This window comes from Nelumbo nucifera, chromosome 1 (genome assembly GCF_055504915.1).
Source record: "Nelumbo nucifera cultivar China Antique chromosome 1, China Antique-T2T, whole genome shotgun sequence".
NCBI lineage: Eukaryota > Viridiplantae > Streptophyta > Magnoliopsida > Proteales > Nelumbonaceae > Nelumbo > Nelumbo nucifera.
In genome coordinates, this window is record NC_142649.1 from 163927418 (window position 1) to 163944206 (window position 16789).

The 16789-nt window shown below is 30.2% G+C and overlaps 1 protein-coding gene across 7 annotated transcripts in view; it reads left to right on the top strand.

Moving 5' to 3' along the window:
• Positions 1–5096, top strand: part of LOC104612410 (FAD/NAD(P)-binding oxidoreductase family protein) — a 63470-nt gene extending 58374 nt beyond the window's left edge. For 2 of the 7 annotated variants that reach the window (XR_016080539.1, XR_016080542.1), the window contains 4 exons: positions 1646–1843; positions 1969–2053; positions 3259–3316; positions 4783–5096. Coding sequence is in view for 1 of the 7 variants with exons in the window: in XM_088895061.1 (XP_088751187.1) it covers positions 1646–1801 (156 nt within the window). In the remaining 6 variants the exon portion in view is untranslated. The other 5 variants (XR_016080538.1, XR_016080540.1, XR_016080543.1 and 2 more) reach the window with 5 other exon arrangements.
• Positions 5097–16789: the final 11693 nt, after the last annotated feature.

Genomic DNA, 16789 nt, shown 5'->3' on the forward strand with positions numbered 1-16789 from the left:
GCTAAACATTATATATTGAACTCAAGGATTAAAATATCAATGCGATACGCCTGATATGGAGCATATCGTATTGGTATTGGATCATACTGGCACGGGATGTGCTACGATTGAAAGTGTGTCCTTCTAGTCGTCCGTATCTGTCCAATATGCTATTGTATTGGTGTTTCTTGTGCAGTATTGACCGATAGAGTCCAATACGCACTGATACAGAAGCATATCGAACCTTAGTTTGACAACAAGCGCATTCAATATAAAAAACACGCTCTGTGTGATTTGAATCTAAGAGGTCAAGTCGCCTAGTGCCCAAGAGTAATGCATCTTTAACCACCAAGCCAACTTTTATTTCATGTCAATAAATGAAATAAATTAACTTTTATTTTGTAATATCTACATAAAATCCAAACAACCAACATACGCTTATCTTCAACAACTCCAATTACAAATTAAAAAGAATAATATTTAAAATTAACATTTTATAAACCAATGGAGTAAATAATCTACCAAATCCATATTTATATTAAAAATTGATTTTTAATTTAGAGAAATTTAAAAATATTAATAATAGAATAATTATTTTAATACTTAAAATTTATAAATTTGCACATGATATATATCTTAAAATTTTTATAAATTATTAATTAATATTTTAATTTGCATTAAATAAGCATGTATTTATTATTTACAAAAATAAAAATATTATTTATAAAATATTTAAAAATGTAATATAAATTGAATCTATCAAATCCACTGATCTTTATTTATATTAAAAAATTAATTTTTTATTTTAGAAATTTATAAAATAAAATATTAATAATGAATAATTATTGTTGTAATTAAAGTTTATGAATTTTCATATAATATGTCTCTTTGAAACTTAAATAGATTTGATATATTTGAAGTTAGGATTATATATTTTTATAAATTATCAATTAATATTTTGATTTGCATTTTATGATAACATATTTATTGTTTACAAAAATGAAAATATTGTTTACCAAAATTTTGAGAATTAATTTTTAGTTGACATTTTTTGTTAATGTTAAAAATTATTAGTAAAATAGAAAAATATTGATATAATAATTGAAATATAATAGTTGCATATGTTTTGCGCCTTGGAATTTAATATAAAATAAGATAATAATGGCTTTGTGCTTGTATTAATTTGTAAAAATCTATATAATATGTGTCTTGGAATCTTGATTGATGCATATCAATAAAATTGTATGATATCTATGCATCTTGCTATATTAATTGTAATTTATTTCTTCATATATTCCTTTAAAATATACAATCTTATGTATTTATACATTATTTGTAGCTATTTTGACATTAAACCTAAAGTTAGTAATATATTTATGGAATTTATATTCATTTTCCAAAATGTATTCATATCCGTATCCATATCTGAGTTACCCGATACCGCTACTTTAATCCTTGACTGAACGTGTAACTCATTATATATGATTTATGAATGCCAACTATGTATTGTAGGTGAAATACTCCTGCTTGTTCAATCATTTGATAATTAGAGTCATTATCCTGAAAAGTTATGGTTCAGTGAACAATGCCTGGACTAGGCCTTGTATTCCTGCACACTACTGCTCTAGAGATTAATCTTACCAGGTTCTGTAATTTTCTAAAACAGATTTCTGATTACTTGCAAAGTGGTGGATCCCGTCCAGATGAATTCGCCATTGGTTTGCATGATGCATTTCAGCCTATTGAAGGCCATGATATTGGGCAATTTCCAGGCTTAGAATTTAAAGAACAAGTAGCCGAGTTTCTGTCTTCTAAAACATGAATATTAAAGCTGAGCAGAAAGTCTGAAATTTTAACAGCTTCTGTAAGTGCATATTTTCTCATCTTATTGTAACTTCTAATTCATGCTCTAATATCCATAACAAATGCATGGATGTATTAGTTGTAGTTTCTAATGGTAATTTCTTATTTTCTGGCTATTGGTGGCAGAAATCAACAAACATATGGTTGCTGCAGTAGTGGCAAGCGTCTAGTTCTCTCTCTAGAGCTTCTGATGAATGTTTTGCAATATCTGGTATAATCATCTAAAGCAACCTTGAGTCTAAATATAGATTCTAAGAAGCCTCATTAGCATTTCAAAGTTTATGTTTCTCTCAGTATGCCTCTCAGCATGTTAAGTTCTTAGTGTTTTTTCTTTCAATAATAAGTTTTACATTTGTTGTGTGTGTGTGTTTTCATTTTCTTATTGCATTATTTTCTTACAATAATTATAAGTTAATCATAATCTGAATAAAATAAGATACAGTATGCTAAAAGTGTCCATACCCCCACTTTCTCTGTGCACATTTTATCTTTGAATCTCGAGAGCAAACCTTTTTATAACCACTGTATGCCTCCAGGCATTTTCTTAGTGCCTCTCCTGAAGGTGTGCATCCAGGTGTACGTCTCTAGCTCCTTTTAGAACAATGGTGTGAGTAGTGAGAGCATGGGTGCTTTGTGGGTGCATAATATTCATACTATTAGTTTGTAGTATAAAGTTTCATGTACTGTATATACCGTGTTTGTGCAAGTACATATGAAATTCCATGAATAATGCCTACATATGAAATTCCTGTTAGAGTTTTGGTAAGGGAGGCTTCGGGAAGTAGCTTGAATTGTTTGTTCAGGTGGATTCCTAGATTTGCTAATGCTGTAGTGGACAGCTTGGCAAGATCTGGTATAATGAATCAGGGGTGTATTTGGGGAATGCCTAGTCGTGGGGCTCTGTTGTAATATTGTGTTATAACTTATATGTTGTTTATATGTTCAGCTTGTGGATGGTTTGTATTAGCCCTGCTGTCTAAGCCTGGATACTTGTTTTTTTTCATGGCAATCAATAAAATATCTCGTTATTTATCAAAAAAAAAAAAAAAGATTGTGAGAGATATGGGTAGGGAAACATAGAGAAAGCAATAAATATTACACTGCCCTTATGAGACTACTGAAACGGGGGGCAAGGGGCTAGGCTAAATTATGTGATTTGCATGGGCAATTTTTTTGGGTATTCGGTGCTATGCACCATCAATAAAATTCCCCTGACCCCTTTTTCCCCAAAGTGCTGGTTGCGGGATTTGATTCTGCGTCAACGCTGGAACAAACCAGCTAACACACCAACGAGCTAGCCCTCAGTTGGTTCCATAATTGTACCTGACAATTATAATTTTTGTCATTTGTATTTGTTATTCCAAGTACCAACTTTGGCATTGCATTTTCTTTGATTTTGATGGTTGAATTTTGCAGGATTAGATGTATCCAACACAATGAAAGTAGCTAAAGACATAGCATTGATTTGAAGTTGGTGAGTGATACACTTACAGGCATGATCTAGTTTGTAATTTCATATGTACCCACCAAATGAACCAGGCATAGAGGATAGATTCATCATCATGATATGTCTACTAATCTTTTATTCCAAATATGAATAAACTCCTTTCTACAACCTTTTGTTTTCAGGACAAGAAAAGGCGAAATATCAAAGGTGAGCAGGTTTTCAGAGTTCAGTTTTTCTCTCAAATTTGCAGGAATCTTGTTTTTATCATTGGAAAATTTCATCACGATTGATAATAAACCTAGACTAAAATATCTGCCATATTTTCTCCTTTCTCTGTATGACCTGTCCTTTCAATTGAAGGTTAGGAAAGTGCATGAAATAGAGTATGAACAGAGAAAGAAAAAGCTTATATGCTAGCAGGAGATTAACTATCGATTGCACTAGTTTGGTTTCTGAGAGCACTTGCAAAACCCATTCAAAAACATTACCTGGCCTTGTAATTGCACATTTCTAATGTAGGATCAAACCACAAACTTCAATGATGTAATTCACCATTGACCTTCAATAAGACACTCTTACTTTAAAGTAAAATTACTTTGATAGAAGCTCTATTCCATCAATACATAAGTCATCCTTTGAATAATGAAAACTAATACCAATTTGTGAGACAACGAATCTCCAGTTGACTGTTGACACATAGACTGAAGTGTCTTCATTTCTTACAGAGCTTTTTGGTAGGCTAGATGAAGTGAAATAGCTTCATTTTGAATTTTTATAGTATCTAGATGGATATATAGTAAATTCATAATCTCTACAATGGAGTCATCAAAGGTATGCTAATAAAAAACTAGTTGCATGCAGAGGGTGTCATAATCTTATTTTATTGCTTCAAAATTTATATACTAACCCACTAATACTCAATAACATAAATTTATAGGGAGAATCAATTATTACCATAATATATAAGGTTCTATTCAATGTACCCTTTACTTGAACAGCAAGATATGTCATTATGTTGAAAAGAATAAATAATTTCATTTCTAAATTGGATGGGTAAATTTATCATTGAGAAGTTTGGGCACAACTAATTGATTGATGCTGCTTTATGTATAAGGTAATATATAAGCATCTCAGACTTTGAGTGATCACAACCTAATTGCAGCAAAATTTTTTATAATAAAAATAGAACACTTCAGTGCCACAACATTCTGTGTACCAAGTTTCTAACAGACATTTGGGGCATTGCATTGTTGATTATGATGAAAGGTAATAAACAAAAAATGCAGCCATAACGGACACCTTCAAAGATGTCTTGGATAAAATAAACCACCTGCACCTGATTATATTATATTGTACAAATTGTCTTCGGCCTCATTTCTTTATTATATCTTCACCTTCTCAGTTTTTAAAATTTTGGTATTTTTCCTGGATTAAATGAACTTTTATTTGATAAAAAAATGATGAACTTTTACGTGTTCCATTGCTGTTATTAGGAAACAAAAGCTCATTTGGTAGAAAGGAATAAAGTCAAGATTGTCCTACCCACTTGCTTCTTCATACTTAAGAACCTTCAAAGAGCATTCTGCAATACGGTTCATTCAAAAGCTGATTCTAGTTTATTTAAAGCATTTGGTTGTGGTTCTGGGATTGTAGAGTTCACTTGTAACATGATTTGTGGCTTTTGGGAAATGTTTAAAAATCGGAGTGCAGTACTGGTTGAACCTGGAAAACAGGAATTGGTTTATTGTAAACAACTAGAAACCTGTAGATTAACTTTAATCCGTAAAAAGAGATTTTTCTGGTGCAATCCCTGGTCCAGTTTTCACATTTATTTTGGGTGATAGAACAAACCGATCAAAATTGTATGGGAGTTCTCCAGCTTTTGAAAACCAATCCAAACATTAGTTAAGGGAGGCGGATACCATTATTCTGGTTCATTTTAAAATTTAAACTTTTTTTATTTACTAATTTTGACCATATTATGTGAATATGTAATGATGTAACGTTGGTTTACTTATAATGAATTAAGTAGAAGGAATTTAATGGAAAAAAAAAAAAAAAAGATTCTTCACAAAACCTGTGAAATAGGGGTGATCGGCCCATGACCGCCCCTGCTCTGAAAGCGGGGAGGTTTAGATTAGGTGTTTCTATTTATACTTTTACATGGTCGCCCATTTGCCCATTTGCCATGGTGGAAACAAACTTTTTATCATCGATCTGATTTCCTACTAAGAACTAACTCCACTCTTGTTTCTTCTCTACTAAGGGGGTGTTTGGCGTGTTTTTTGGCCCATCTTTCAGTCTGCAGGAAGCTCCCAAGACCAAAAAAAATGGTTTTTTCCCGTTTGGTATTGCATAGTCATAGACCAAAAGACACAAAGATAAGCGTGTGGAAAGACTGAAAAGGCTGAAAAACTGGAAAGTTTTAAATGGAGGTTTTGTTCTTTCTACACTGAAAATAGCCTTTCCAGCTGTTTTTAACAGCCAGGTAGACCATGATGTGAAATTGCAAATCAATTAACCAAACAGTCTTGGTCTTTAAAGACAAGACCCCAAAAGCTCAGTGCATCTTTTTTACTAGGCTGTTGAAAGATCTACCTAAAAAGACTTGCCTGGCATTCCTTAAGATAAGACTTGCCAAACATTTCCTAAGCCCTCTGTTTTTCTTGTATATCTTTGCTCGGTTCCATTACTTCTGCCACTCTTCTCCCTATCTCTTGCTGTCTCATACCTTAAACTCCAACAAAACTCCGATGATCCTTTCCCCCTCTTTTTTCAATGACCTCTAAACCCCTACTTTGGTCCCTACAAATTTCAGATTCACCATTAGAGCTCCTGCTTTTGATCGCATCAAGTGCCATGCAAACAGAAACTTTGAAGATGGTTGTTCGTTATTCATAGAGAAAAAGAAAACCGAGAGTTTTTATTTGAACATTTTTACAAACAGGCAGAGAGGAGAGAAAAGAGAAAGGGAATGAAGACTGTGTAAAAAATGATTTTTTTTGGAAAAGGTTTATTCATAACAAATAAATATATTTTGTTTTCTAAAAAAATATATAACAGAGGCGTTAACTAGGGGCGCTCGTGGTTCGGTTAATTGAGTACATGTTTGGCATCGATGCTGCAGTTGCAGGCTGATGTGTGGCTTGGAGAGAAAATGGTGCCTTTATTTTTGTTTGAATCGTTGCTGCCAGGTAGGACGTTTCCTGGAGCAACAACTTTTTCTATTTGGAACCATTGCTCCAGAAAACGTTTTCAGCACTGGTACCCATTATCCAGTGCCACATCATTGCCCTGTTGGCAACAACGAGGTGCAGCTCTAGGAAATGCCAAATTTGGCATTGCTCTAAGCCAGGGCTTCTCGATTTCCGAGGCATGGCTTGGAGCACAATTTTTTATGGAAAAACGGTTTCAAACAAATGCCTGTTTCCTGGAGCATTGTTTTTTCCGATGTGGCGTTGATGTGGTGTTGTTGCTCCAGGAAATAGCAATGATGCCAAATAGCCCCCGAATTGTGGGCCTATGTTTTAAACTGAATCACTACTATTGGTTTCTGGAAAAATGATAATCGAAACTGAATTGAAGTCGACTGGTTAATCGATTGATTGGTTTGGTTCGTTGGTTTTTTGGCTTTTATATTTATAGTATATATTATAAATAAATATATAATAAAAAATAGAAATACATATAAAATATTATATTTTAAATAATAAATAATATATTAAATATTTTAAATATATTTATATATCTTATATATTTATTAATTTATAATATATAAAAAACATAATATATATATATATCGGTCAATTCGGTTTTTTTGGTTTTTCTTGCTCACCCCTAGTGTTAATGTTTAGTTGTTGTAGATAGGACTCTTATCACATGAGTGAACACCATTCGTATTGTTTTATTGGATTTGTAGAGAAGAGAAAAGAATGGAATTGGTAGTTTGGAAAAGACATTACCAATTGAGCCAACCGGTAGTTTGGCACCTTCACGTGATGGCATGTGTTACGTGGCCCTATATATATATATAAATGATTTCAGGCCAAAGCCCCCTACAGTCAAACATGTGGCTCATTTACATTCAAACACATGTCATTCTAAAGATTTAAACAAAATGGACACGTGTCAAATTCTGATTAGTGGTAGTTCAAGAAAAGAGCCCACTAACATGGAGAGTGGAGCGTACCACCAAGCAAAGTAGTGAGAAGTGGGAAGCTCCCACTTTCAATCATTTCCTAAAAAAATTGTGTTATTGTTTAATGTTAACTACTAAACTAATTAATTAATTCCAGCTATTGATTATTAATAATAATTACTATTAAGTATTTCTAATTAATTAATTACTGAAGGGATGAGAGATCCATCCTATGGACGCCCAAAGATTGCGGAATAAGGGGCGAATTTCAAAAATTTTATCTCTCCCTTCAACTGGGAATTGTATTCCCCATTTAGAAAATCATATTTTCAAGGATCAATCTTGAACCATAAACTGAACCAGATCTGAACCAAAAGGAGTGGGAGAGGATTATACCTGATACGGAGAAATACTATCTCCCAATGGAGGTGTTCACGCCCAAGGAAGGATCCAAAATCTACTCCCACTGAAGATGGCGCAATGCAGGGTGGAGCAGAATCAGCAACGTTCTTCAAAAGAACTTGATCCTTCGTAAGGATCAACTGGACGACTTGAGTACAGCTCCAACCAATCTTTTCACAAAAGATTGAAATCAAGATCCAATCTTGATTGCTCCCAAGAACTGGAGATCGAACTGAAGGAATGGCAATGGCAGGAAGGTGGCGGCAGGAGAGAATTCGCAGTATGCAGGAAATCTCTCAATCTCTCTTTCTTTAAGAGAAGAATGCTGTTGATGATATAAAAGGCTGCCGCCTCCTTCCCCTTTTATAATCTCAAAGGGATCAGCTCCTAATCAGATTAGGAGCTGCTAATCCAAATCATATTTGGGTTAGAAGTCCCTTAGTGATAAGGGATAATCCTTATCTTATCTGCAAATCAGATCAGCTGTCTCCTAATCTAATTAGGAGGTTTCCAGATCTAAATCTTATTTAGATCTTGGACTCTCTGAGTGGATATGGTCTAAGTCCAATCCTTTTAGCTGACCCACTTCAGAATTCGCCCCCTTTAAATGACTGATCAAATCAGCCCAGTTCGAAATGGGCTTAAGGCCCATTTAAGGTTATGTACTCAAAAGGCTTCCAAATTACTGCCCAGTTGGGCTTCCTTGTATGGCGTGGGACCCAAGCATTGATCTACACATCAGCCACATGGGTTCGGCCCAGCCTTTGTTACAAGGCCTGGCCGAATACACTGTTAATGACAGTGCACCCCCTGAAACCCATCAAATGGGCTCTATGGGCCCAACACTTACACTAAGTGGTCCCTAGGCCAAGCCACCTTGTAACACCCAGGGACTGTGGGCAGATGCAAGATTAGCCCATCAGGTATTATCCTCAATGGTCTTACACTTAACCTCTCAGCCCATAATGATCATACACTGCCCGACAAGAGAGGACCTCTCCCTCGGCTGCAAGGAACAGTGTTGCACTCTCCACTTATATGGATCCCGGGAATTAAAACCTTCTTGCAAACAATTTAGAAACCATACATATATACTTTTATATCTTATATAAAATATGTTTTGCAAAACAAATCTCAACGGTTGAAATCGGCTGCCGGCAGTCTTGGTTTCCATCAGTGAGAGTGCATCCCCGATCATTACCTTTGTCCGACAAAGGGGCTGATCCTGTCACTATGATCACCCACTCAGATGAATTCTCGGACTGTCCCAACATACCTAGGTTTTGACCCCCGCTAAGGATCTCACTGATTGGTACATCAAAGACAGCCCAATCCGACACCTAGTGTAGTATCATAATCGAGTCTAGGGGTCGGGTGTAACTTTCCAGTTTTGCCCATCAATCTCCAAGGTCCAGGGCAATACTGGAAATCTGGTCCAGTTCAAAGATTCAATTAATCCTACACTGTATGTGCCTAGGGTCTCACCCTGGCAACTGAGATAGGCCACCCCAACCGACTTGGTGGCACCACAGTGTCAGCCTTGTCAGGATAGGTCTCCCCAGACCGACCCACTAGCTGTGAACATTCTAAACTAGCACGAGTCTTATTAAGTGTCCAGTTTAAGGGTATTACACAGAAACATACCAAGGGAACATGAATCAAATATGTATCTTTATTCATTTACAATAAACTCATAAAGTACATCATTCTGATTGAAGCTAAGGGCATACAAAACTGTCTAACAATTACTAATAATAATTGTTGTTAATTACTAATTAATTACTGTTAACTATTTCTAATTAATTAATTCCAGCTATTAATTACTAATAATAATTATTCATTGATAATAATTAATTACTAAAAATTATTTCTTATAATAATTACAGCTAATACTTAATTACTGATAATTTATTACTCACAATATTGCTCATTATTAATTCGAAATGATGATTAATTAATGATAATTAATAAATACTTTTATAATGGTAATTAATAATTCGGAAATAATCATTTTATATTTATGTTAACTCATATTAATTATTTTGAAAATAAATATTTAATATTAATTATTTATATTATAATTATTACCAGAAATTATTATTCATACATTTATATGAAATAATTAATTATATTGTTATAATCAATTATAATTAATAATATTAAATTAGTTAATATAATTATATTATTATTATTATTATCAATATAATTAATTATTACTAAAACTAATGATGATAATTATTACTTTAGAATGTTAATTAATTAATGATAAATAATAAGTATTTTAATAATGTTAATTATTAATTGGGATATAATCATTTTATATTAATCTTAATTCATATTAATTACTTTATAAATATATAATTAGTATTACTTATTTACGTTATTATTATTACAAGTAATTAAAATTAATACTATTATTATAATTAATTCTATTATTATTCTCCAATAAATACTTCATTTAGTGAAAGTTAAATTATAAAACTTTCTATTATTCAATATTGTTAAACTTAAAGAATTATAAAAGCAAATATTATTTTATGAATTAACTAAAAATCGTATTTATAACAAATTAATTACTTAATAAAAATAAAAATAAAATAATAACAATAGTAGTAATAATAATAATACTTTAATATTACTGATTTCAAAATCCATACACACATAATAAGAATATATTATTAGTTAATAATAATAATATACATATTATTATTACTGAATCCATAATTATTAATGTATTATTAATACTGATTATTATTAAAAAAATGTTAAAAGCAAAACTTAAATTTTTAAAATTATTTTATGAAATTACCCATTTTATTTCGGATAGATAATTAATTAATAATTTTAATTTCTTAAAATTATTATTTACTAAACAATTTTAAATACTCTTTGACTAACAACCTTATTTTTGAATAATTGGTTTTTTATGTTCAATATTTTTTTTGCAAAAATCCAAATAATTTTTCATTTGCAATGCTAACAATTTTATTTTTCTCTTATTCGGTTTTTCAAAAGATAAAAAATAAATAAATTAATGATATTTACCTATTTTTATCAAATTATGTATTTATCAAGTTGTTGTCATTGATGATGACAATGATGATGAGTCAACTTTTTGAAAGAGGGGAGTACTAATAATAATTAATGACTCCTAATTAATTAATTTCAGCTATTAATTACTAATAATAATAACTCACTGATAATAATTAATTACTGATAATAATTACTGCTATTACTTAAATACTGGTATTAAATAATTACTGATAATATTTCTCATTATTAATTTAGAATGATGATTAACAATGATTTTCATAATGGTAATTAATAATTCTAAAATAATCATTTTATATTTATATTAACTCATATTAATTATTTTGAAAATAAATATTTAATGGTAATTATTTATATTAGAATTATTCTCAGAAATTATAATTCATATTTTTATATGAAATAATTAATTATATTATTATTATCAGTAATTATAATTAATACTTATATTAATTAATATAATTATATATTTATATTATTATTATCAATAATTGTAGTTAATTATTACTAATATATAATTATATTATTATTATCATAATAATAATAATAATAATTTATCAAATTATATTAATTAATACTTATATTTATATTGTTGATAAATATTATTATCAATAATTATATTTATATTATTATTATCAATAATTATAGTTAATTAAATTTAAATACTGATATAATTACTTACTGATAATTAATTCCTTAATTATAACAATGATAATTATTACTTCAGAATGTTAATCAATTAATGATAATTAATAAGTATTATAATAATTTTAATTATTAATCGGATAAAATCATTTTATATTTATTTTAATTCATATTAATTATTTGATAAATATATAATTAGTGTTACTTATTTACATTATTAATATTGTTATTATTATTATTATTATTATTGTTATTATTATTATTATTATTATTATTATTATTATTATTATTATTACTAATTATAATCAATACTATTATTATTCTCCAATAAATATTTCATTTTGTTAAAGTTAAATTATAAACTTTCAATTACCCATTATTGTTAAACTAAAAGAAATATAAAAGCAATTATTATTTTAGGGATTAACTAAAAATCATAATTATAACAAATTAATTATTTCATAATAATAATAATTTAATATTACTGATTTCAAAATCAATACACACATAATAAGAATATATTATTAGTAAATAATAGTAATAATAATATACTTATTATTATTACTGATTTCATAATTATTAATCTATATTACTCAATAAATACATGGAATAAAAAAAAATATTCAAATTGCTACTAAATGAATGAACTAAAAATCTATGAGTATTCTAATTGACTTGAATTTGACACATCAACATGCCCGAAATTATAATTTCAACCTACATTTACATTTCCTATTTCTATCCCCCAATTCCCATATTCAAGCATGCCATTATGTTATATGTACATGTTTCCCTACCTTTTTCCTAAAGATAAATTCTAGCTAGTCTATGTGCATTGTGGGGCGCTTAGACTTAAAATCCGTAACCATGATCGACCAAAAGAAGCGCGTTGCCACCTAACTTGGAGGTGACTTCCATACTTAGGATGGTCCCGTTATTCTCCTTTGTTTTCATGTTCCATCTGTTGGATGGGCTTTGGAGTCCTGATTAAATTATCAATTTATTGTAACCACACATGATATATTTTTGTTCTCCTACTTCAGATGATGGATGCATCTGCAAATGTTGTTTGGCATGGATTGTTTTTCTTAGCAGCTCTTTGAATGATTTTCTTCCTTCTTTGTCTCTTTGAATGGATATCATTTAAATGCTTTTTATCCATTCACATGTCCCTAAATATTAAGTAGTATTGGTGATATGATCGTAAACATCCATCTAATTTTACTATTTTATACATAGATTAATGGTTTCAAAGTTATTGATACTTTTTTGGGGGGTGGGTTGCTCAACAGGACATTGCTTTTTTATTGTTAAATAGTAAATTTCAAATTAAATGATACTGTAGTTGCCCCTTACTTAGTATGGGATCATTGTCTAGATAAAACATGGTAAGTCTCTTAAATCAAATAAATAGACTACCCTAAATATCTATTATAAATAATTAAAAAATGAAATAATCCAAATTAAATCAAGTAATTACTTGCTGAAAATTCCTGAATTAAGTAAATAATAATAACAATCAATTATTTATAGAAATAATTAATAATAATAATATTCATCAAGTACTTAATTAAGTAAATAATAAAAAACGAAATAACAACCATCAATTATCATTAATGTTTATTCAAAGCATGCCCCATAATAATTACTGAATACAGTAATTAAACCTTAAATTAATACTATATAACAAAAAATTTAAATTAAGTACTAAAATAAAAAAAAAATAATAATAATGATGATGATGATGATGGTTAAATTAAAGTAATGAATGGTTCAAGTTGAATTTAGTGACCAGTATAATTTTACGGGTTTGACATATAAGGGCAAATTTATGTGGATCCGTAGACTGTATGAATAACTTAAAAAATGGCAGTTTATAAACAATAATAAAAAATGGAAATAAAAATTATTAATATTTATTCATATATAAAATCATTAATTTTTATTCATATATATATAATTAATTTCTCCGTATTTAATCCGGGGTCATTCACTAGTTTTTCAAGAAAAAGAGAATAAAGTAAACTAGATGATTCAGATATTTTATTTCATATGAGAGATCCTTTAAATTTGCCACGTGTCAATGGTTCTCTCATTCATTTTCAACACTTTCAACTACATCAAGCTTGTTTCAGGCCGCCAATCTCAGCCCTTGTTGTCTTTTTACATCCTATTGATAACACACTCACATACAATAAAGGGGAATATTACTTGAACCTTTCATTTTTTTTTTCTTTTTGACAAAAACAAACTTCTCCTGTATTTTGAATTTCTCAAAAACTGTCGTTCATGTTTTAAATAAATATGCAAAAGCACCTCTTTTGTTAATTGTTTTGATGGAAACTGATGATATAATGCTTTAAAGTTTTAAAATTCCTATTTTGTTTTTGCCCATGAAAAATTTTCGAATTACTATAAAAAAGTGATTCACTTTATTTAAGTGGATCTTGTTGTTCCTTCCTTCATTAAGTAAACAACAAACGCCAAGTTGGAGTTGACCTTAAAGCTCAATCTAAAAAGAGGTTGTTTAAGAGGTGTATTTAAATATTTATTTATAATATATAGGGAGGTTTTTGTTAGGGTCAAAGTATAGAGGTGGTTTAAGTAAACCTACCTAGGGGCGGAGTAAGGAATTTTTTATGAAAGGGGACCTAAAATGGAGAGGAAGGGCAGGTGAAAATAAACATGGATGAGTCATTCGGGGGGGGGGGGGGGGGGAATTTTAAGAGACATATCGAGATACATTTTAGATATGTATAGATACGGATGAAAAATTAAATATATCCTAAAAAATATGTTAGGAAATTCAAATATATCCTAAAAAATATAGTACTAACAATAATTACAAGTTTTAAATGATTGTAAATAAGTTGTTTAAATGTAAAAATCCATATTTACACTCATTTAATTGTAAATAATTACAATTAACAATTGTTGAAAAATGATGGAATAAATAAAATGTGAGAAAACAAAAAAAAACTAAAATATGAATGTGTATACATCAATTTTCAAATAACCAATATAAATGTTATGTGTGTACATCAATTTATATTAATATTTATTAGTATATAAATTTTAATAATTAATTCTAGCATTTATTAATAAATATTCATTAAGAAAAGAGAAAATTTACTTAAAAATAATAATGCATACAACTATAACTAACAAATGGGCGTGGCCTAGTGGTAACTTACGGTTGTTAAAACCTAGTGACTAAGGTTCTTATCTTGCCATTATTTAAAGTAATAAGAGAATTCGAATTAGGCGCTAAAATTCAAATTTAAATTTAAATTAGGAGTAATTGACTAATTAATGAAAGAAAAGTTATAATTAAATATATAAGTAATTAAAGAGCTTAATGAATGAAGGGTACCCAAAAAAATTAAGTGTATCGAGGGGTGTTCACATTAAATGTCAAATTGACCTAACCTGAGTTGGTCTGTTTTTCATAACTGACTGGTTTCGGTTTGTATGAGAAAATAAACAGACAAATCAGTTAGCTTTTAGTTTTTATACATGAAAACCAAAACTAAACCGAACCGAACTGATCTTGTATGTTTAAGTAATTACTAATTAGTCCCTACCCTATATGTTAAGTGTTGATATATTTTATTTGTGTTTTGTTTGAAATTTGAAAAAAAATTGGTTATTTATGATAAAAACTAAAAACGCAAAACCAATACAAATATAATACAATGGTACAATATTTAATTCAATTGTGTATAAATTTAAATATATATTGACAAAAAAATCAGTTTTGCATAAAAAACTAATTGATTTAATATATATTTTGGTTTTGCATAAAAACTAAAAAGAAATAAACTTAAATATAAATAGATATTTAGATATAGATATTTCAGTTTAAAATATATATAAAAACCAATTAAACTGATAAATGAACCCAAACCGACCCTTCATGTTTGGGCTGGTTTAGCTTCAAGGTCGGTCGGTTTCAGTTTAGTTAATAAGTAAACCAACTAGGTCGAGTCGATTGAACAAAATGACTCAAACCAATCAAACCCGACCTGTGAATACCCCTAATTGTATCAAATTGTTTCGGGCCCGTATCAGTCAATACAGAGCCAAAACAGCTCAATACGGGTCTGTATCGGTGCAATATATACGAAAAAAAATAGAACAGATTATTTCTACACGTTTCATGTATTGGGCTCTTATCAAAATAGTACATAATGATTAATATGACCTGATACGTTGTAAAATTTTGAACCTTAGTGGAGAGGTAATATAAGTGAGAAGTTCTGGGCCGGGGGGAGGGGGGATGGCTTCCCTAGGTCCCTCGGCTTTGCCCTTGGGGGTCCTTAGATGTATCAAACAATTGGAATAAGTTTTTATGTGGCAAAGAGTGCAAAAAGTGAATGCATTTTTTTTTTTAAACCCAAAATAAGTGTGAATGCAATTTTGTTCAAATAAGTGTGAATGCAATCCAGGTTTAGTTTGGCATCAAGAAATTTATTGTGATGGAGGCAAACAAGAATCCTAAGGCTGGAATCAACGTATTTTACATTGACCAACTTTGATGGCAAAATTTGCTTTTATAAATGGAAGCAAACTTGGCTCTCATCTTTAATACAAAAATTATGAGAAACTTTACCTTCATTTATGCGCTCTTACAGAAAAAGATATGTTACATTACAAATGAAGGAGTTGGGATCTTCTGCCCACGCCTACCCACAATACACTACCTCCTGTGAATTGAAAACATTTCCCCCTGCATGATATTATGAAGAGGATGAGATGTTCTCCATGTATGACTGCGATAAACGTGAACAAAATTTTTGTGGACAGAACACCCCCTTCCCCCAAACTTTCAACTGTAACAAAGAAACACCATCAAGTTTTAAATTCTAGCACTTTACCCCACTTTGTTAATGGACTTGACCACAAAGATAAAATTACAAAAATACTCATTCGAAGTTCGACACTTTTTTTCCTGTCTTTCTATACTTTCCTCTTTTCTCTGTATGCAATTTTATGTATTTTGTTGCTAAAGTCTGAAAGTTTAGTAATAAAAGTCACATGAGAATCTTTTCAGGATACCCAAGATGTATTGAAACCGAAAATTTTCGTGAGAACCCTCAAAATCCCCCCAAAAATAAAATTTCTTTTATGGCATGCTATTGCTGGAAAGGTTCTCATCAAAGCTAGTTTACAAGAAAAAGGCTGGGAGCTGACCCAATGTGCAATAATCTTTGTGGTTTAGAGAACCAGGAGACACGGACCCACCTGTTTGTGAACTGCACTCAGGT